This window comes from Oncorhynchus clarkii, chromosome 10 (genome assembly GCF_045791955.1).
Source record: "Oncorhynchus clarkii lewisi isolate Uvic-CL-2024 chromosome 10, UVic_Ocla_1.0, whole genome shotgun sequence".
NCBI lineage: Eukaryota > Metazoa > Chordata > Actinopteri > Salmoniformes > Salmonidae > Oncorhynchus > Oncorhynchus clarkii.
In genome coordinates, this window is record NC_092156.1 from 59,801,595 (window position 1) to 59,825,000 (window position 23,406).

The window sequence follows — 23,406 nt, forward strand, 5'->3', positions numbered from 1 at the left end:
AGTGAGGTTGGATGGAGAGCATTTGTGAACAGCAGTTTTCAGTTCTTTCCACAGATTCTAGATATGTTTATTTTTGAACCATTCCATTGTAGATTTTGCTTTATGTTTTGGATCATTGTCTTGTTGGAAGACAAATCTCCGTCCCAGTCTCAGGTCTTTTGCAGACTCCATCAGGTTTTCTTCCAGAATGGTCCTGTATTTGGCTCCATCCATCTTCCCATCAATTGTAACCATATTCCCTGTCCCTGCTGAAGAAAAGCAGGCCCAAACCATGATGCTGCCACCACCATATTTGACAGTGGGGATGGTGTGTTCAGGGTGATGAGCTGTGTTGCTTTTACGCCAAACATAACGTTTTGCATTGTTGCCAAAAAGTTCAATTTTGGTTTCATCTGACCAGAGCACCTTCTTCCACATGTTTGGTGTGTCTCCCAGGTGGCTTGTGGCAAACTTTAAACGACACTTTTTATGGATATCTTCAAGAAATGGCTTTCTTCTTGCCACTCTTCCATAAAGGCCAGATTTGTGCAATATACGACTGATTGTTGTCCTATGGACAGAGTCTCCCATTCCCAGTTCATCCAGAGTGATCATGGGCCTCTTGGCTGCATCTCTGATCAGTCTTCTCCTTGTATGAGCTGAAAGTTTAGAGGGACGGCCAGGTCTTGGTAGATTTGCCGTGGTCTGATACTCCTTCCATTTCAATATTATCGCTTGCACAGTGCTCCTTGGGATGTTTAAAGCTTGGGAAATCTTTTTGTATCCAAATCCAGCTTTAAACTTCTTCACAACAGTATCTCGGACCTGCCTGGTGTGTTCCTTGTTCTTCATAATGCTCTCTGCGCTTTTAACGGACCTCTGAGACTATCACAGTGCAGGTGCATTTATACGGAGACTTGATTTACACACAGGTGGATTGTATTTATCATCATTAGTCATTTAGGTCAACATTGGATCATTCAGAGATCCTCACTGAACTTCTGGAGAGAGTTTGCTGCACTGAAAGTAAAGGGGCTGAATATATTTGCACGCCCAATTTTTCAGTTTTTGATTTGTTAACCTGTTGCGACGACCAAACCCGGATCCGGGATTCTATTTATAGACCTAAGCTCATTACCATAACGCAACGTTAACTATTCATGAAAATCGCAAATGAAATGAAATAAATATGCTAGCTCTCAAGCTTAGCCTTTTGTTAACAACACTGTCATCTCAGATTTTCAAAATATGCTTTTCAACCATAGGAAAACAATCATTTGTGTAACAGTAGCTAGCTAGCGTAGCATTTAGCGTTAGCATTAGCGTTAGCATTAGCGTTAGCATTTAGCAGGCAACTATCACAAAAACAAGTAAAGCCTTCAAATAAAATAACTTACCTTTGAAGAACTTCTGATGTTTTCAATGAGGAGACTCTCAGTTAGATAGCAGATGCTCCGTTTTTCCAAAAAGATTATTTGTGTATTAGAAATAGCTCCGTTTTGTACATCACATTTGGCTACCAAAAAAAAAAAAAAAAAAAAAAAAAAAACGAAAATTCAGCCCTCAAAACGCGAACTTTTTTCCAAATTAACTCCATAATATTGACTGAAACATGGCAAACGTGGTTTAGAATAAATCCTCAAGGTGTTTTTCCACATATCTCTTCAATGATATATCCTTCGTGGAAGCCTGGTTTCTCCTTGCTCTCAAATGGAAAAATAATTGCACCTGGCTTTACGCTCCAATTTCGACGCAGGGACACCAGGCGGACACTTGGAAAATGTAGTCTCTTATGGTCAATCTTCCAATGATATGCCTACAAATACGTCACAATGCTGCTAACACTTTGGGGGAACGACAGAAAGTGTAGGCTCATTCCTTGCGCAATCACAGCCATATAAGGAGACAATGGAAAACAGAGCTTCAGAAATTCTGCTCATTTCCTGGTTGATGCATCATCTTGGTTTCGCCTGTAGAATGAGTTCTGGGGCACTTACAGACAATATCTTTGCAGATTCTGAAACTTCAGAGTGTTTTCTTTCAAAAACTGTCAAGAATATGCATAGTCGAGCATCTTTTCGTGACAAAATATCGCGCTTAAAACGGGAACGTTTTTTATCCAAAAATGAAATAGCGCCCCTAGAGATCAAAGAGGTTAAAAAAGTTTGAAATATCCAATAAATGTCGTTCCACTTCATGATTGTGTCCCACTTGTTGTTGATTCTTCACAAAAAAATACAGTTTTATATCTTTATGTTTGAAGCCTGAAATGTGGCAAAAGGTCGCAAAGTTCAAGGGGGCCGAATACTTTCGCAAGGCACTGTACATGTTGCAGAGCTCACCGAATGGTGGGTCATCAAAATTGTGTTTTGGCAGGAAGTAATCACAGGCCCACTGTTAGTATAGCTATGGGGCAAAATGTGCAAAATCATGTGCAAAATCATTTGAATTTGAGAACATTCAGGTGGACTGAATAGAAAGCGTTTTAAATTTGAAATATATGATAAATATATTTTAAATGAATGTTTCTGGGCACATGGTGTGTCCCAGTACTGTCTTAACAATGCATGTATTACACAGTTAAACGTGAATGTCTAGTGTCCTCGGTAACAGCAGAAGAAATTTACCCACAAACCCATGTAATGCAATCTCAATGTTTTGTCTCCTCCGATTCCGCAAATACTTTCGTAATTGAATGTGTAATCATCCTTAAAATCGAATGTTTACATGTACGTTATGTTTGCTGCAGTCATTAGTTCAATTTACCATCCGATATGCCATATTAGGAAAAGAAATGCCAGCACTGTTGGCATCAGATTACATTTTTACAGTGAATTATTTCATGGTTTGTTATTAGTTCTAAATAGGCCAGTGGGAGACTGAATTGGATGGAAAGGATATCGCCGACTGAGAAAACACTGCTTCTTATCGCTACAGTAGTAGGGACACTTCCAATCATGCTGAAACCACCACAAACAATAATGGACAAGAATTGAGCACAACTGAGGATATTTCTGGGACTTGTATATTCAGAGCCTGAGAATCCCCATAGACTTAACTCTCCATGTATCCCAAAATAATGCATTTCATTCAGAAGCATGGCAATGTTACTTACAGTGCTATCTACTGGGAGTGTAGGTAAGGGCAACAACAGGAGGAGTAAATTAGCACAATATAGTATTAAAGACAAATACAATAGGCTAATTGAAAAGTTTCACAAGGAAGAGTAGGCATATGCATTTAGTTGAAAGGCATAGGTCAGTACATTCACCCTGTCAGAGTATGGCATTAACAGTGACAAAAAATTGCACCTTGTCCATCCTGTCATAATGTCATTATTGTCTGTATAATTTTGAGCATCAAGGCCATGATGTCCATTATATACTATCAAAACAATGCCTTTATCAGGAACAACAATTTAAAAAAGAATAATAATATTGCTGTCCATTTATAGACTGTTATACACAAATGTATATGTATATACCAGATGTATATACCAGATGTGTAGGATGTTTACTCTTCTTTTGTAATGCGTCTGTGTGTGGCTGGTGTAGATGAGTCAGGCGCAGGACAGCAGATGTGAGTAATGTACGCAATTTTACTCAACAATAATCACAATACACCTCAAATATATCCAAGGCCACAATAATGGACCGCAATACAATAAACCAACATGGGGGAACAGAGGGTAAATAATGAACAAGTAATTGGGGGATTGAAACCAGGTGTGTAAGACAAGGACAAAACAAATGGAAAATGAAAAGTGGATTGGCCGCCGAATGCCGCCCGAACAAGGAGAGGCAACGACTTTGGCGCAAGTCGTGACACCTTTAAACGGTCAAAACTTTAAACTAATAAAATAGCGCAAGTTGAAGAAGAAAAAAAACGACTATCACCACAAACGTGACATTTCCCATAATGCTTTTTTTAAATGTCATGTACAATGATAATGCAGTGATACTGATAGTGGGACACCATTTAAGCATTCCATATTCCGCAGTCATTTCAACCAGTGTCTTTGTATTGTCATGGCCATTTTGTTTTACGATGCCATCCTGATGGTGAAGGGAACGAGCAGGGTGATACTGTGTTTAGCAGCGTTGGGGAGCCCAGGTACAACACGGTGCCCGTTCCACACAGAGCTGTGAGGTAGGCGTTCATCCTGCTGCAGATGATCTTCCTCACTGTCAAGCAGAACTGCAGGGAAGAGGATGAAACAAGAGTAAGCATCCTTTGCATCTTTTTTTTTTATCCACCTGATGAATAAAAGCTTGCGAAGCGCTTTAAATCTTAACGTCGTGTTAACGTCGTGTTAACGTCATGTTAACGTTGTGTTAACGTCGTGTTAACGTTCGTGTTAACGTCGTGTTAACGTCGTGTTAACGTCGTGTTAACGTCGTGTTAACGTCGAGTGAACGAGAGGAGAGCTTCTTTGCCTTTGTCTTTGAAAGCCTTCGTCTTTGTTTGATTCAATTGGGGCCTTTGATAGTCTAATGGCTAATCGTTATTGTTAATTGTATTTATTTATTCATCCATGTCCATTTGTGACCATTGAGATGCAAATCTCTTTTTAAAGGAGTTCTGGCCAAGATGCAGCATCCCAATTCACACATACAAATGAAGTACAATGACGATGCAACAGTTAATGAAACAGCGTGAGATGTCTTAATGTGACAAGAACATTGTGATTCAACCATAACTACCTCTATTCTATAAAGTACTGTGTAGCAGTGGTTCCTATCCGGGGCTACTGGCATTCCGTCCTGAAGTGTTTGTCATTACTTTGATTTATATAACAAAGCATTTCTTATTTAAAATGAGGACTTCCTGTGTCTACATTAAAGGGGCAATCTGGGATTCCAACAACAGCAAAGTGGGTACCCCTCCACTGTTTTGGTAAACAGCCGCAGCCAAACAGCGATGCCTTTAATGCATTAACACTAGATGGTGCTGCTCACCAGTGCATTACGGTCCAACTCGACAAGTCTGTGGACTTGTCCCAATTCTCTACTTGCACACGTTCTCTCATGGATTTAACCAATGTTAGTAACTCCCTCCCTCCGCCACTGCTTACACCAATCAGATGCTTTTGAATGCATTGATGGGGGTGTGCAAGTGCACACTTTTGGAGAGGGGTAGAGAATCGGGATGCAGCTTTTAAGTTCACATTTCGTTGGCCTAAAAGCAATCTATCCACAGCAAAACACAATCATCTGACATTTTCAGAGAAATGTACACCCTTTTAACCGCTCTCATCATACTGTACATTGCATCAGTCTGCAGTATTCCCACATTGATTGGCTATTGTCTGAGCTAGGGGTGATCCCAGCATGTCTAGACTAGACGTTGGTACCAGCACACCTGTGTCGTGTTCAGATAGAAATGCCATGATTAGAGCTTACCCCGATTCTTTACTTACATGCCAGAGAGGTTGCATGTCTGTTCTACCCAATATATTTCTGAGCGTTCCACAACACTGTGCCCTGCTGATCTCAGACCAGGATCCGTATTCATAAGAGTGATTAGGTGTGCTGATCTATTACCAGCTTTGACTTTTAGATTCTAACGAATGGATAGCAGGGATCTGATTACGGCGTAAGACTCCAAGTCTGAGACGCTTTTTAAATGTGGTGCCTGATGACACTCACTAATTATGCTCCAGAGATTTTGAGGAGCCTGTCCGTGAACCATGAACCGTTGATCATTTGAACCAGGCGTTTTACTGCTGGGCTGTAACAAATGAGCCACCTCCGGTGTATGCCAACTGCCGCCATCTGAAGTACTCAAAAGTAGGCTGCTATAAACAAGAGACGTTGTAAATCCGTTCTCAAAAACCAAAGGAGTTGAGCAACTAAGCCGCTATTTCCCCGTAGTTTTCAAGACAGTCAGTCGATGTCAGCGTGAAACAGCACTTTTACTTGAAAGACCGAAACATATCTGACAGTTGAAGAAGGGTTTCATCCTATGCGTTTCCATTTTGACCTATGTTCCGATTTGGCACGTGGGGTGACGGAGGGTCAATTTAACGACAGGACATGATAGTCCCATAATCTGTGTTTTTGTTTCATAAAATCCATTGAAATATCTGGCATATTTCCCACGTAGCCCACATGCCAAAACTCTTTCAGAAAAATATCCCTCCAGTGTGACCTTTTGACCCAATGACATAGGTGACTGGATATATAGAGACACTTTTGTGGCTACAATTACATGTACCATGTAATTGTGTACTTCCGATAGTTTGAAGACTAAATATGCTCTGAGCTAAACGCAGATTCCTTCCAATAAACATGTATTGTGTAGCCTAACGCTCTAACAGCAAAGCAATGCACTACTGCAAGTCATTAAACAACATGTTTTTGTAGTTTTTGCTTCCCCAGCGTATTTATCGGCAGCAATTCACTTTAACATGTCTCAGTAGGTTCTTCACTCAGTAGTATATTGTTAGGTTAGATTACTCGTTGGTTATTACTGCATTGTCGGAACCAGAAGCACAAGCATTTCGCTACACTCGCATTAACATCTGCAAACCATGTGTATGTGACAAATACAATTTGATTTGATATACGAATAATATTACAATAAGTTTGTCTGACCGTAATTTGAACCAGCAGTAACTCTGACTTGCCTAAGTTAAATAGAGGTTAAATAAAAAAACTACTCCCACCATTGGTTCATTGCCCTGAGTATTATGTAACACCAAGTACAACAGTGTACTATTGGCTCATGGTCTCCAATGTTATTCCTACAATCTCATTGTACCCCCAGCCATTCTACTGATCTAATCCAGTCCTAGTCCGGCACACAACTATTATAGGGCTTGATGATTGACAGGTGGATGTCAGGTGTGCTAAAACTGGGATAGGTCAAGTCAGTGGACTGAAAGTTGAGGGGACGTTTGGTAATCCCATTTGTCTAAAGTGACACCCTCCTTTACAGTGCCCTGGGGGGGGGGGGGGGGGGGGGGCACTGAGAATTTGCAGTGACTGATCTTAGTCGTCCGGGAAATCACCATAGATTTTCCGATCACATACTAACCACAAAACGTGTAAGAACAGCGCCCTTTGACAAAGGAGAACCCCATACTCCACCTGGTAGGTCTGGTAGCTGATGGCCATGCTGTAACTGCAGTACATGATGTAGTGTTCAGTTGTACCACAGCAAGCTGTAGGTTATGGAGCCCATGAGCTTCTCTGCCCTCCTGGCCACCTCGTCCCCTTCCAGGGGGGGGGGCTGGCTGCACAGCTTGTCCATGTGGTTGACCAGGATCTCCGAGCCATACGCAAAATCCGCCAACGAGTCACCCTGGCGCTCGTCGACTTGGCGATCATCCCTAGAATCAGCCAGTTGTTGGTCACCGTCTTGCTGATGGCACCCTTGTTCTTGGTGAAGACCGGAAGGATGTCCGGGATGAAGTGGGCCACCCGGTTGTTGCCCAGGTAGATGCCGAAATGGGTGAAGAGAGTTCTAGGAACCTCCAAAAAGGTCGCCACGCTTGTACAGGGACGGGTCATACTTAGAGTCTTTGAGCCTTGTCCTCTTCGTCCACTTTAGAAGCGATGAAGGAGGAGGAGTTGGAGTAAGGGAACCATGGTGGCAGAACTAAACTATGGTTTGACACCTGGCCGTTTTATCGAGGCTAAGGGTCTGGGAGGAGCCAAGCACGTGGGATTAGAGGTTTCTCAACGTTGCAGTGCAATTTTGACAGAAATAAAAGAGCTTTCCACTAATCGTGAGGTTTCAAGGGCGACTTAATTTCACAACCGGGGGGGTTTAATCGGGGGGTTATGTTCCAGTTATGTGGCTTTCATTGGCAAATCAGAATAACAACCCCCCAGTTTAAAAGGTCAGAAATATCTTATTGCCTGTAGAAACAGTCAGGTTGAGATGTATAATGCTGACTCATTCTTGATATGTCTGGAACTGTGAATACCCCGTACAGTAGAAAGAAAATAATAATGTATAGTCATTACTCAGCAATATTATCCAGAGAATGTGTGTATTTTATGAATGTAGCCTTTGCGCAAATTGACCCTATATGATTAAATATTTGGGTTTGGAAATATAATGGGGATATATTGGGTTTTTTATGTGGCCAATCATGTCAATAACATGATCATTTGAAATTGCTGTGGGTGGTATTGACAGAGATTCAATGTGAGTATTAAGATGCACTGTGATTGCATGTACCTAACTGTGTGGGAAAATGCTTTGTTAATTAACATATTTCCTGGAACCAGACCAAAACAAACCAAATGACAACTTCCAATATCTTTATTAACATTTCTGATATTTACAATGTATTTGATTGAAAACGAAATGATCTGCTCTCAAAACACATAAGTATTGTATTAATCAACGTAGTACTCTTAGAGTTTCAAACTGTATCTATTCCAAAAATTATACAAGAGTATCATCATTGAAGAAAATACATTATTTACAGATTAGACGACAGTGACTTACACAGTAAGATACAAAGTAGAAAGTGCGCCTTGGCCAATCTTTTGGGGGAAATATGGATAATACATTGTTCACAGAGGGATCATATGGCCTTTATAAAGGCTATATAATGCCTTAATGGCCTACATACGATACAGTAAGTGTTGACTTGAACACTCACATGTAAAATTGCTAGGCCTGCAACCACATTGCCCTGTGTTTACTTTTGGCTGGCAAGGATCAAATCAAAAGTGAGTGAATGCTAGCGCTTGCTGTAACAATCGACTATTATATGACGTTCCACTATAGGCCTATACCAAAGTCAAATGAGTTGGGAGGTGCCAATTAATGTCATCACAAGGACCAATGAAAAGACACCATCCCAAATAGTTTCTATTGAAATTTCCATATAGGAGTGTTTAAAGGCTTTGAACATTGGCTTCTCAGCCGGCCATCCACAGAGTGAAAGGGATGAGGATTGTGGGTAACGTAGTTGAAGGCGCCAGGCCAAAGCATATGATGTAGATAATTCCCAGGAGAACACTGAGAAAGACACTCCTCTGGTCTCGGATGATTGATTTCAGGAACTCACAAAACTGCAAAGAAAGGAGATAAATAATTAATACCCATTTAGGATTTTTATTAACAATTCCTTTTAGGCATATTTCATGTATTTATGTTATAAATCTAAACTTGCATGAATTATGGAAGAAAAGAGAGAAGAAGACCTTGGATGCAACAACACCAAAACAACAAACCAAAGCCCAAATACCCGTATTTTCAGTAACACTGAATAAAACACAATGTTTCTGAATATAGTTGCCTATTAAATTAACCATGGCATAACATAATTTAAAATGGAGAAGCATTGTCATGAATATAAATACAAAATATGGGATGGAAATATCAAAGGTTGAAGTTGCTGTGCACAATAAGTATTACAACCAGGTCTAACATAAATCAACAATTCAATCCGATGCATTTGTAATAATTTTAATCTAAATGCAAATCTCTGAAAACATTATCTATGCCATAATCTAAAGATTACAGTCCTCGCTGTGATACAGGTCACGCATAGGCAAAATATTTTAAGAAGACACTACATTATCTCCTGTAGCGTAAAAGTTAACGGGTCAGAATTATGCACAACGTAATTGTATTGAAAATAAATAGGAAAAGGAAAATAAAATTACCATTTCCGTTTGCTGACTTTTCGCTGAACCGTATCTGCAGTATGTAACAAAATGTTCGCAGTTATTCCATAGTAAACTGTAAGGGATGGCGCCGACGAGTTGTTCTGCCCTCTCGGCAACCTCTTCATTTGGGAACGGTTGTTGCGCCTTGCATTTTCTATCCATATGATTCACCAATATGTTTGAGCCATATACAAAGTCATCCAAGGTGTCCACGCGCACCGTGGCACACTTGTACAAGCAACCCATGATGAGTCTCTTATTTGTGATAACTTTTTTGATTATCATCTTATCATTGGTTAGCACGGGCATGATATCTGGGATCAGATGAGCGACTTTGTTGTCACCCAAGTAGATACCGAAGTGCGTGAACAAAGTCCTCGGCACCTCCAAAAGGTCCCCTCTCTGGAGAGACAACGGCGCGACTGTATGACTATATGTCGTGCGCTCTGTGCATCCCGCCCCTTTGCGTTTCCCATCCGTCCATTTAAACTCAAAAAGTTTGAAGTTCGAGAGAAGGGATAGCTTTTCGACGAGAAATGTCAACGAGTAGAGCATGGTGAAAGTTCCTGTCCAAAGTTTTCTGAGAGTTGTCTGGGAGAAGTGGGTTTATATGCGCACTAGGAGGGGACTAGTGCAGCTTAAAGGTAAACCCAGAAGACACGATTGGCCACAAAGGACATTCCCATGGTGTTTATGGCACTTATGGCGTTTTTCTTTAGTCTACAGAAAGTGCCATATTGTTTACTTTACTTTAAATTATTTATTTATGCTTAAGGTGTAAGTTCATTTATATAATTTAAGTTCACAACCATTACATTTGTAGGATATATAAATCAAATATTATATTATAAGCCTATAATTACAGGCTCATTGGAATCATATTGAACAAATACATTCGATTTTGTTATTTACAATTTTATAATCAGAAACGCAGATTTTTTAAATAAAAAAATGATGACCGTGTGCCTAGATTATTGAAATTATTTAACTTTATTATTTTATTACATACAGTATTTTATTTAACCTGTATTTAACTAGGCAACTCAGTTAAAGAACAAATTCTTATTTACAATGACAGTAGGCCCTATGTGACAGTCAAGACAACATTTTGAAGAGCACCTTGTCTGGCCAATTAGGCCTATATTGTCTTTTAATCTAATCTAACTCGGGGATCATTACAGTTGTTGTATTCTAAGTCAATTAACCTTGTCTGCCAAGCATTGTGCTACAATTGGACTTTTACCCCATTTTCTCAGCAATTTCGTGATATACAACTGGGAGTTACCCAGCTAGCACGGTGGATCTGGGACTATTCCGGCTGGGAGTCGGGGCACCCTGCTGAGAGCCAGACTCGGCCGACGTCATGTGGCCCGGCCCGAGTCTGGGCCGCCTTCAGCAGTATTACTTATGGCTAGGATGCGGGGATTGAGCTCAGGCCGATTCCGGTGTGAGTTATCTGGCCCAAATGTATTACTTGGGGCTCGGGCTACTCTCTGTCAGATGATTACATGGGCTGCTTTATATATAATTAACATGAACACTAACACTACTATGTAGTATTTTGATACTTTGTGCAATGCAATTGATAAAAGCATGAACAACTCTGTGGATGGAGCCTCCCGAGTGGCGCAGCGCTCTAAGACACTACATCACAGTGCAAACTGCATTGCTACAGATGCTGGTTCGAGACCCATGCCGGCCGCGCCCGGGAGGCCCATGAGGCGACCAACAATTGGCCCAGTGTCGTCCGAGTTAGGGGAGAGTTTTGTCGTCCGGTATGTCCTTGTCCCATCGCCCTGTAGCGACTCCTGTGGGGGCCAGGTGTAAGGTGTTTCCACCGACACAAAATGTGTTTTTTTTGTGGATGGATATAATTTGTATGTATAAAATTTATAATAGTAATATTTAAAATTACTAAATCGGGTAATTTTGTTTACATTTATTTAAATTTGCATCGGCCGCTGTACAAACATCAATCATTCCCTGTTAACATGTATAATATGTTAGCATAAACGGGTCCATTCCTTAGCTAGCTAACTACCTAAAAGAATGAGGAGATGATAGCTGAAGTTGAACAGGAGAACTGGGTTTTATTGTCCTCAAAATACAGGCTAACAGAAGGTTAGGAGGGCTGCCTTGGTAAGGTTGCCTTAGCGGGGATATCACTGACAGTCCAGTTTCGGTATGCCTTCGCTCTTGCTCCAACGGCCCCCATCAAGCCCAAAACTAGTCACTTATGATGTTATCATTGAAACTGTACATTAACTAGAGGTCCATGACAAAAGCTCCAAAGTGGGTCAATGTTGGAAAATACAAAAGTAAACAAAAGATAGGGTTGAAATGTGTTTGCATGAACTTCTAACCCCCCTCTTATCAACTATAATATTTGGGGTTGAAAGTTGAGGTCTGACCGTCACTGACCTCTGTAGGACTGCAGATGTGAAGTGATCTTTTTTGGGGTCAGAAAAGGGTTGTGTTGTGGCCACATCAAGGTCAAGTCAAGAGCCTGTTGACATCAAACTCCCCTCAAACCCTAACTGACTGGCGTCTTAAGATAATACATCCAACAGGATTTGCAGTTCAGTGCTGGTCTAAGTCTGGACAGATGTTTAGATCTTGACAGTGCCTGGAGAAGTGTAGACTTATCATGAACCACTAACGATCATAACACATGCGCAGAACCTGTGTAAATGCACCCTGCTCCCATTGTGTTAGAAAGTAACGTGACATTTTGTAATAGTCAAAATGAGAGTCCAAGGGCTTCATTGATAAAACGTTCGGGAGCACAGATTTGATCGTAAATTGTGCATACGACGAAATCCACAGCAACAATAGCTAGGTTTCCATCCAATTGGCGACAGATTTTCGAGTGAAATATTCAAAAATCCCGATTACCCCACCAGTGGAGTTTCCACAAAATTGACTTGTTGCAGATAAACATCAGTGCCTAATAATAGTTTTCATGCACCAAATACAAATCTAATGTTCAATATGTTTCCATTGCATTTTCAACTCTACTGATAGTTTTGTCACAAAAACTGTTGTGTTAAATTGCAGTGTGCCAGGTCTGGTCTAGCCAACAGCTTGCAGATACAGTGTGGGTAGGCTCTGCGGGTAGGTTAGTCTACAATAGCCAAACTTCAGTCAAGCACCGATCATCACGTCACCAGAATAAGACCCTCAACATTTATTGGAAAGGAGTATCAAGCTCATTACAGTGCACTTTCACCACCCTGTGAAGTTCATAATTAATTGAATCTGTAAACGAATAAAATACATGTTTTTGTAGTGGGAGGACCACACACCATGTCATCGTGTGACTCCAAGTTTACTTTGACATGTTGGTTATTATATCAATATTTGTGAATAAAGGAAGTTCCACCTCCATTTCTTTCATACGTTATTTTACCGTCACAAAAAGATCCCACCATGTCGAATGAACAAGTTATCTGTCGGCATTTATACAACTATACCACAACTTCCTGCTTCCATCACGGTGTGAATTTACTTGCATAACAACTGTGGATAGAAACGTGGTTGGAGTGATTCGTAAATCTTGACGTTTACATAGAATTATGCCATTTACATCGATTTTGCATGACATTTTTGGAAATGAAACATAGGCTTACTTATTTGTGAATAACAACTTTATTCATGGCTGTATATATTATTATAACAACCAAATGGTGTCATATTTTAAGAAATGATCATATGCAGAATGTGGTATAAAAATTAAGAAGATTATGATAACCACATGTCAACCAGCGCTCTCACGTTCCACATTCAGTTGAATGAGCTTACAGTTCATGACCATACATTGAACTCCTGGGTGGCATTAAAACAAACCTTTGGCCTCTCCCCACTCAGAGATTTACTTCCCAGTCAAATGGCCCCATAGTTATAGCAGTCACCACTGGGGGACTTTTAACAAGGGTCCTGAAAGGTAATTCCGTGAGGGCCACCAATAGTCAGGGTCGGCTTTGTTCTTGACTCCATAAACTTGAGATTATTACTGAGAGAAGCACGTTGGCTATTTGCTAGGTGAGTCACCAGTTTGAGGATAACCCAAAAACGTCTCGTTATGCACTTCTTTTGAATGAACTGTCAGTGATATACACTGTATAACTCATTTAACCATTTAGGGTTGCAAAGGCAAATAGGGGTGAACCCTAACTTCCACTTAAAGCTGGAATCCTTCATGATAAAACTGCCAGGTCTGTTTGTGATACAACAACAAAGAAGATACTGCAAATCCCCAGGGGAGCTCTTTCCCCCTCCAGCGGATTCCATCTTTAAGCAGATTTCCCACTTGGTCATGAATTGATGTCATTGGGAGACTAAATTAACATTTGACTGAGGTTCAAGCCCCCCCCCCCCCCACCCCCCATACTGAGACTTAAAATTCTTAGACTAACTGGCTGAACAGCTAACTGTACTGTATATTAATGAAAAATGAAACACATCTATCTCTTTGTGGTGAAGCCTATGTAATGGCCAATGAGAGGCTTTGACGCCGTCGGCCGCCATATTGGTACCCCCAGAAGGAGCAGTCCCTCCATAGGAATTAAGAAAATTATAGCGCACCCCCCAAAAAAATATGCAATGGAGGCATACCGCCAAAATGGCTGCGTGGTGTCTTCAATACAGCGCCCCTGACAGTCATCCACGGTTTATACACATCAGTGGGTGCAGCAGACCAAATACAGGACTGGAAAAGGGCAGATTGCAGGTTCAAATATCCATACAGTTACCTCAGTGTAACTAACTAATGAACTAGATGAGGTGTTCTGTTTTCTCATGTTAATGCATACGTGACTGAAAACTCTCCAACACAAATTCCCTTCAACAGACAGTCACACCAACACATGACAGAGCATCCAAGCCCTATCTAATCAGTTGGTCCCAAGCCTAGAAAATAAGTATTTTTCCTGGCACTTGAGAGAGCACGAGAGCACTAGGAAACACTTTCCATCTGGCGTCTCTCCAGTTTCAAGGAGGAGGAAGAGGCCAGTTCAACGAGAGTTCAGGGAGAGTTTACTGTTGTTTAGGTTTGGGGGCCCGACAGTTGACTCCCAGGTCAGCCAGGCCTTATCTGTCTGGGTGCCTGGGTTTCACGTGTTGTTTCCCATAGTAAGAGTGGGTCATCGAGAGGTAGCCAAGGTGTGATTTATCACCTATGTCAACAACGGGGGCTACAGATGTAACTTTATATCCCACTAGGCATCATTATGAATCCGCCAACTGTTTGCTTTGGTGTGGAAAGCGAAACAGAACTGAAAGAAGATCTAGGACACCCTTGCCAGAAATGTAGCCTGGCTACCAGTAAATAAGATACAACTAGCATTGTGTTTATGGTGGTGTGCATGGTGACATTAGAAGAGTCAGTTACCGTTCATTTACAGCATATTACATGTTGATCCGTCAAATAGAGACCCTGGTGGGAAATCAGAAAATGCTGGAGCACTGCCTGGGTGAATATGTATAGGCCTATTTGTACAAATAAAAACAATTGCAATGCTCTCTTTAGACTATAAATATTATAATGCCCTAGTTTTGTAATGGGTACAAGAGCACAGGCAAGTGCTACCCCAGTATAGCCAAGTTCTTGAGAGAACAGTGAGTGCATTTTCTAGAGGGGAATACCATTGAGAATGCCATGTATTATAGGTGGAAGTGGGACGAAGTAGAGGAGCACAGCCAGGCTTACCGACCCACCGACTGACCTCCCAGCATGCTGTATGTCGAATATAATGGGCCCCTATTGGGCGAAAGCAGTTCTGAGAAAGTGGTCACCCAGATCTCTCACAGGAACAGCATTTGAAATATGTGGTCTAGCGGCCTATGGTCTGTGTTTTAGTGGTAACAGACGAGGGTTGGGGCCGACTCGGCCGATTATATAACTCAATTGGATGTTGTGATATTTGACATTGACAATGTGGAAGACTATACTCTATTTGAACTTCACAAATCAAAACTGTGCCATTCTAAGATTTATCTAAAGCCTAGTTTTTTTTCCCCGCCACACAAAGATGATTTCATGAGAGTGTGACTATGATATTGTAAATAGGGATAACAATTGGACAGTCTGCAATGATGGAGTCATTAACGGTGCAAAACGATTATATCAGATAGGGCGATATTTGGAGTAGCACATCGTAGAAGAGGTCTCCCCAAATATCGTCCTACCCTATATCATACTACTCCTAGCAATTATACACTGGGTGTACAAAACCTTCGGAACACCTTCTTAATGTTCAGTTTGCCACCCTCTTTTGCCCTCAGAACAGCCTCAATTCGTTGAGGCATGGACTCCACAAGGTGTCAAAAACATCCCACCATGTATTTCTTTTATTTAACCTTTACTTAACCAAGCAAGTCACTAGGCAAATGTTGACTCCAATGCTTCCCACAGTTGGGTCAAGTAGGCTGGATGTCCTTTGGGTGGTGGACCATTCTTGATACACACGGGAGACTATTGAGCGTGAAAAACCCAGCAGCGTTGCAGTTCTTGACACAAACCGGTGCACCGGGCACCTGCTATCATACCTTTGAACCTTTTGAATCTTTTGTCAAACCCATTCACCCGCTGAATGACACGCATATGTAATCCATGTCTCAACTGCCTCGAGGCTTAAAAATAATGATTTAACCTGTCTCCTCCACTCCATCTACACTAACAAGTGACATCAATGAGGGATCATAACTTTCATCTGCATTCACCTGGTCAGTCTATGTCATGGAAAGAGCAGGTGTTCCTAATATTTTGTACATTCGGTGCAGGTCGACCCCTGACACTGGTGGTTTGATTGCCATGTCCACCCTACCTACTCTATCTCCCCCTCTTCTTCTAATCGGTCTAAATGAAGCATAAAAAGATACCCCCAAAAAGTATTCCAAGTATAGGGTTATGTGGTGGAACACGCAACCACACAAAACCCAACAGAACCACGTAGATACGCTCCAAGCAACCTATTACTGTCTGAGACAGAGACAAATCTGAAATTAGTTTGAGGTGTTTTGACTGCACTGGCGCAGTTTGTCCTCATTTAAACCTTTGAATACATTCCATTGTGGAAACGCTATAAGCGACCCATTACTGTCTGAGACAAACCCGAGATGTGACAGTCTCTCCCCTCAGTAACAAAACTGAAATGAGTGTTTTGGTTGCAATGGCACAGTTTGTCTTCGTTTAAACCTTTGATTGCATTCAGATGGCAGTGCTCAGAGCAGAACTACTGCCCAGTCAGAGATCCCAATTCCTCTGATTTCTCAACCCCCTGAATGCTTGAAATCCCCTGGAAAACAGCGTAGAGGGGTGTCCAACGTATCAGAACACCGAGTTCAATTCAATCAAACTCTCATTCTGGATTTTTTTTCACCACGAAACTCTTTTGCCCATGGTCAAATAAAAGCACGTGAGAGCTACAACATTGACATTGCATTCCTAGTCATCTTTATTGAAGTCTAGTTGGGAATCTCAGTACATTTCTGTATCGTATTGTAACAAACAGCGACAGGGGAATGTCCCCCCCCCCCCCCAATTCCTGCTTGGGCCACCCATGTGAAAAATGTATGGAGGCACTACTTTTAAGTCACTTTAGATAAACGTGTCTGCTAAATGAGATACTTCTGGAGATCATAACCAGGCCGTTTAGGCTAGGGTCAAGGCTGATAATCTGTGTCGGGGGACTGAAAAAACAAAGACCTAGAACGCCCTGATGGTTCATATTCAGTAGTTTAAGAAACAAACAGGAAATATTGTCTCTTCCGTGGCCTCAAATGAACCCAAGTATTCCTCTTCAAGTCTTGGGACATATGAGGACACTGATGTGTTGTTTATGGTCTCGATGCCAGAAACAAATGGCCATCTGGTTCCAACCTTCAAAAGTTCTTTAAGAATACATACCAGATACCGCAGCCAATTAGCAGCAAATTGCCCATTGGAAGCCTTTGTTTTTGTTCATAGGCTTTGTGCTAAAAATGTGTCCCAACGCTACGTTGGGACTACACAGTACACACAATGTGTGTAGCGTTGGGACTACACAGTGCACACAATGCGTGTAGCTTCAGTGTTAGCTTCAGGGCTAACAATGTGTGTAGCGTTGGGGCTACACAGTACACACAATGTGTGTAGCTTCAGTGTTAGCTTCAGGGCTAACAATGTGTGTAGCGTTGGGGGTTACACAGTACACACAATGTGTGTAGCTTCAGTGTTAGCTTCAGGGCTAACAATGTGTGTAGCGTTGGGACTACACAGTACACACAATGCGTGTAGCTTCAGTGTTAGCTTCAGGGCTAACAATGTGTGTAGCTCAGAACAACTCTCTTCCCAGGAGGACCGCAATGAAAAGGACTGTCACAACATTTTTGAATGGTTGTTTTCACAACGGTGGTTAAAGTAATTGATTACAGACCGGTGATTGATTTTGGACAAATGTGTCATAGCTTTCACATCCTGACTCATAGGAAAACTTGGTGTGTCAGTATGTCTGAAAAACTTTCTCAGGAGGTTCAAAGCCATTTTAGGTCAAGAACTGGCTACAGTGATGTTTATTCTTTTCGACAGGGGGGCAGGAGATGCATGGATATCCCGGAATATAAATAGTGAATGACCTCTTGCAATATCTCCAGAGGGCTAAATGCTTTACCAATTTTCCACAACAAACAAGTCTTTCTATTTTCAAAAGGAATTAATGTTGAATCAATGTGTAAGGCCTATACATTGAAATACAGTCAAGTCCCAAATTATTGTCACCTTTGATCAATGAATGTATTTATGAATAGACAAAGCCATCTATCACGTGACACCACTCATACCTATGTGAACACTCAATGGCGCATTGAAGCCAAATGAAGTCGGTTAAGATGGTGTCTCCGGTCGGGAACAGTTTGTGCTGCAGGCTGAGATGAGCAATTATCAACTTATTATGATTTCAAAATAATTTCAAAAAAAATAATTTCAAAATAATTGGTTCAAGGACATATATCTGGTGTATTGGAAACAAATGTTAGTACCATGATTGTCTTTGAAAATGGTGTATATTTATATGAAGAATTTTTCCCATTCACTATAATGGGGATCCTGTTTTTGTCTATCAGTGCCTGCAGTACAGAGGTCGGCCTTGAACCTCGTGGCTTCAATGAGAGGGGGCAGTCGTTCTCCAGTGCTCTTTTTAAAGATGATCAAACAAGACTATACAAAATAAATAATATAATGAGCTACAGTACCAGTCAAAAGTTTGGACACACCTACTTATTCAAGAGTTTTTTCTTTATTTTTTGACTATTTTCTACATTGTAGAATAATAGTGAAGACATCAAAACTATTAACTAACACACGTAGTAACCCAAAAAGTGATAAACTAATCAAAATATATTTTATATTTGAGATTCTTCAAAGTAGCCACCCTTTGCCTTGATGACAGCTTTGCACACTCTTGGCATCCTCTCAACCAGCTTGAGGTAGTAACCTGGAATGCATTTCGATTAACTGGTGTGCCTTGTTAAAAGTTAATTTGTGGAATTTCTTTAATGCGTTTGAGCCAATCAGTTGTGTTGTGACAAGGTAGGGGTGGTATACAGAAGATAGCCCTATTTGGTAAAAGACCAAGTCCATATTATGGCGAAAACAGCTCAAATAAGCAAAAAGAAATGACAGTCCATCATTGCTTTAAGACATGAAGGTTAGTCAATCCGGAAAATTTAAAGAACTTTGAAATTATGATGAAACTGGCTCTCATGAGGACCGCCACAGGAAAGGAAGACCCAGAGTTACCTCTGCTGCAGAAGATAAGTTCATTAGAGTTAACTGCACCTCAGATTGCAGCCCAAATAAATGCTTCACAGAGTTCAAGTAACAGACATATCTCAACATCAACTGTTCAGAGGAGACTGGGTGAATCACACTTTATGGTCGAATTGCTACTAAAGTACACCAATAATAAGAAGAGACTTGCTTGGGCCAAGAAACACGAGCAATGGACATTAGACCAGGAGAAATCTGTCCTTTGGTCTGACGAGTCCAAATTTGAGATTTATGGTTCCAACCGCCGTGTCTTTGTGAGACGCAGAGTAGGTGAATGGATGATCTCTGCATGTGTGGTTCCCACCATGAAGCATGGAGGAGGAGGTGTGAAGGTGTGGGGGTGCTTTGCTGGTGACAGAGTTGGTGATTTATTTAGAATTCAAAGCACACTTAACCAGCATTGTTATTACATCATTCTGCAGCGATACGCCATCCCATCTGGTTTGTACTTGGTGGGACAAAAAAAAATCAACAGGACAATCAACCAAACACACCTCCAGGCTCCACAATCACCCGACCTCAATCTAATTGAAATGGTTTGGAATGAGTTGGATCACAGAGTGAATAAAAAGCAGCCAACAAGTGCTCAGCAAATGTGGGAACTCCTTCAAGCCTTCCAGGTGAAGCTGGTTGAGAAAATGCCAAGAGTGTGCAAAGCTGTCACCAAGGCAAAGGGCGGCCTCTAGTTTATCACTTTTTTTAGTTTATCACTTTTTGGGTTACTACGTGTGTTATTATTTGTTTAACAATTTATTGGTTACTACATGATTCCATATGTGTTATTTCATAGTTTTGATGTCTTCACTATTATTCTACAATGTAGAAAATAGTAAAAAATAAAGAAAAACTCTTGAATGAGTAGTCTATCAAAAGTGTGTAAGTTTTAGCATGTGTCTAGCAGTGTGCCTAGACTTTTGACTGCTACTGTATGATTACATTATTTAAAGATGGAATACGCAGTAGGAGTAAACAGCGCCACGGCCGCACTACCACCATTGTTGTTGTTTTTGTTGCCGAGCTGTGGAGATGTCGCACCGTATAGTCAAAAGTATTACTGTATGCTAAAAAAAACAGTGTTCGTTGTTTGCAGCAGCTTCTTTGTTGTGGTAATATTGCAAACAGATGTGGCTGTTTCACCATTACGGATTTCACCTTTAAACTAATACAATTGCTCAGAAGAATTGACTTTGTTTGAACAAGTCATATTTTTTTCTCTCAAAAAAGATTGGGGTCAAAATAATTTGGCACCACTGTTTTCAATAGCTTGCGAGACCTCACCTTCCGAGGATAACAGCACTGATCCTTTTTCTCAAATGATTTAGGGGATCTTAAACCAGTCAAATCTTATTGTATTTGTCACATGGGCCGAATAAAACAGGTGTAGACCTTACAGTGAAACGCTAACTTACAAGCCCTTATCCAACAAGGCAGTTTTAAGAAAAATAAGTGTTAAGTAAAAAATAGAAAAGTAAGAAATAGAGAAATAAAAGTAACAAATATTTTAAGAGCAACAGTAAAATAAATATAGCGAGGCTATATACAGGGAGTACAGATACAGAGTCAATGTGTGGGGGCACTGGTTAGTGGAGGTAATTGAGGTAATATATACATGTAGGTTGAGTTAAAGTGACTACGCATAGATAATAAACAGAGAGTAGCAGCAGTGTAAAAGAAGGGGGGTCAATGCAAATAGTCTGGGTAGCCCTTTGATTAGCTGTTCAGGAGTCTTATGGCTTGGGGGTAGAAGCTGGTAAGAGGTCTTTTGGACCTAGACTTGGCGCTCCGGTACCGCTTGCTTTGCGGTAGCGGAGAGAACGGTCTATTACTAGGGTGACAATTTTTAGGGCCTTCCTCTGACGCCGCCTGGTATAGAGGTCCTGGATGTCAGGAAGCTTGGCCCCAGTGATGTACTGGGCCGTACGCAATACCCTCTGTAGTGCCTTGAGGTTGGAGCCGAGCAGTTGCCATACCGGGCAGTGATACAGCTCTCAATGGTGCAGCTGTAGAACCTTTTGAGGATCTGAGGACCCATGCCAAATCTTTTCAGTCTCCTGTGGGGGAATAGGCTTTGTTGTGCCCTCTTCATGACTGTCTTAATGTGTTTGGACCATGTTAGTTTGTTGGTGATGTGGACACAAAGAAACTTGAAGCTCTCAACCTGCTCCACTACAGCCCCGTCGATGAAAATAGGGGTGTGCTCTGTCTTTCTTTTCCTGTAGTCCACAATAATCTCCTTTGTCTTGATCACGTTGAGGGAGAGGTTGTTGTCCTGGCACTACACATCCAGGTCCCTGACCTCCTACTTAAAGGCTCTCATCGTTGTCGGTGATCAGGCCTACCACTGTTGTCTCATCTGCGAAGTTGATGATGGTGTTGGAGTCTTGCCTGGCCATGCAGTCATGAGTGAACAGGGAGTACAGGAGGGGACTGAGCACGCACCCCTGAGGGGCCCCCGTGTTGAGGATCAGCGTGGTGGATGTGTTGTTACCTACCCTACCACCTGGGGGGGGGCCCGTAAGCAAGTCCAGGATCCAGTTGCAGAGGGAGGTGTTTATTCCCAGGGTCCTTAGCTTAGTGATGAGCTTTGAGGGCACTATGATGTTGAACACTGAGCTGTAGTCAATGAATAGCATTCTCACATAGGTGTTCCTTTTGTCCAGGTGGGAAAGGGCAGTGTTGAATGCAATAGAGATTGCATCATCTGTGGATCTGTTGGGGCGGTATGCAAATTGGAGTGGGTCTAGGGTTTCTGGGATAATGGTGTTGATGTGAGCCATGACCAGCCTTTCAAAGCACTTCATGGCTACAGACGTGACTGCTACAGGTCCTCCATACAATATCTTTCCAGATCCTTAATACCCTTAATTTGTGCTAATGGGCTGCCCTCTTCAATTCAAACCACAGGTTTCCAAGTCCGGAGACTGAGATGGCCTTTGCAAAATGTTGATTTTGTGGTCAATTAACTATTTTAGAAAAAATGCTCAGTGTCTTTATCCTCTCAAGGTGAAGTATTGAAAGGTATTGAAAACAGTGGTGCCAATCATTTTGAACTCTTATCATAAAAAATAAAAATAAATACATTACTTATTACTAATTTTGGACCTGACTGTAGCTCACCTTAACTGTGAAACGAAAGAAACCTCTAATCGTTTCGCTCTCTTACCAGTAGGCATGCGTTTGCTACAATTCACTGACGTCAAACAAGGCACTCTTGAACATACTGCATTGTCCCTGTGTCCCTTTCGAGTGGGGACATTTGCATGCAATGTACGTAGGCAGGTCAGTTTTTTCTTCTTTTGGGGGGGGGGGGGGGGGGGTACAGCATTGGAAGTAGCCTCCATTCTTACTTTTCTCTACCCTATTTACCCCCTACGTGCTCTGCTAGGCTCCAATTCAAATCACAGTCCCAATAGCCTAATTGTTGGTGTGAGAGTGTCTCAAGAATACAAAATAACAACTTTTTAAGCTCTTCAACAACAAAAAGCTGCTTTGTTTTTGCGCAACATCAACACATGGAAATGTGTTTGCCCAACAGGCCGAAGCCAAACTAACAATTAAATGCCCACATGTTACTGAAACTATAATTCAAGGCCCTTCTCGTAAAACAGTCATTTGATGCCAGTGAGAAACTGACGTGGACTATTGTGTTGACATTGCATCACCACCGACCGTGCCGTCTTTGCCCGCCTCGTTCTGTCTCAACGGAACACAAAGGTCTTTTCAGAAGTACCATGAACATTATTTGTGTGTTTGTTCAATCGGTTTGATTCACTTCATAGGCTTAACAACGCTCATTCAGATAGATTGACGGGTTAAAGAGATGTCTCTGTCATGCTGTGAATCACAGTTCTTTTTAATGGCGGCGGGAACGTTTCCTCTTTTTCACTGTCTGGAAAAAAGGATGGTTGTGGGAACGTTTCCTATTTTTCGCTGTCTGGAAAAAGAATGGTTGTGGGAACGTTTCCTCTTTTTCGCTGTCTGTAAATA

General features: G+C 41.5%; 1 protein-coding gene and 1 pseudogene across 1 annotated transcript; both read right to left on the reverse strand.

The window, feature by feature from the left end:
• Positions 1–3,954: 3,954 nt before the first annotated feature.
• On the reverse strand, positions 3,955–7,571 carry LOC139419687 (lecithin retinol acyltransferase-like; annotated as a pseudogene).
• A 667-nt stretch (positions 7,572–8,238) lies between these two features.
• Positions 8,239–10,240, reverse strand: LOC139419688 (lecithin retinol acyltransferase-like). The gene is made up of 2 exons (XM_071169672.1): positions 9,612–10,240; positions 8,239–9,014 (listed from the first exon to the last, which is right to left on the reverse strand). Exons 1-2 carry the CDS (start codon positions 10,167–10,169, stop codon positions 8,862–8,864), a joined length of 711 nt encoding a protein of 236 aa, XP_071025773.1. The 5' UTR covers positions 10,170–10,240; the 3' UTR covers positions 8,239–8,861.
• Between the last annotated feature and the right edge of the window lie 13,166 nt (positions 10,241–23,406).

Bases quoted from the DNA above. Each gene is read 5' to 3' on its own strand.
- LOC139419688 (XM_071169672.1), bottom strand. From the start codon at position 10,169: ATGCTCTACTCGTTGACATTTCTCGTCGAAAAGCTATCCCTTCTCTCG. The intron at 9,015-9,611 runs GTAATTTTATTT...CTTTCTTTGCAG, and splicing joins AAAGTCAGCAAACGGAAATG to TTTTGTGAGTTCCTGAAATC.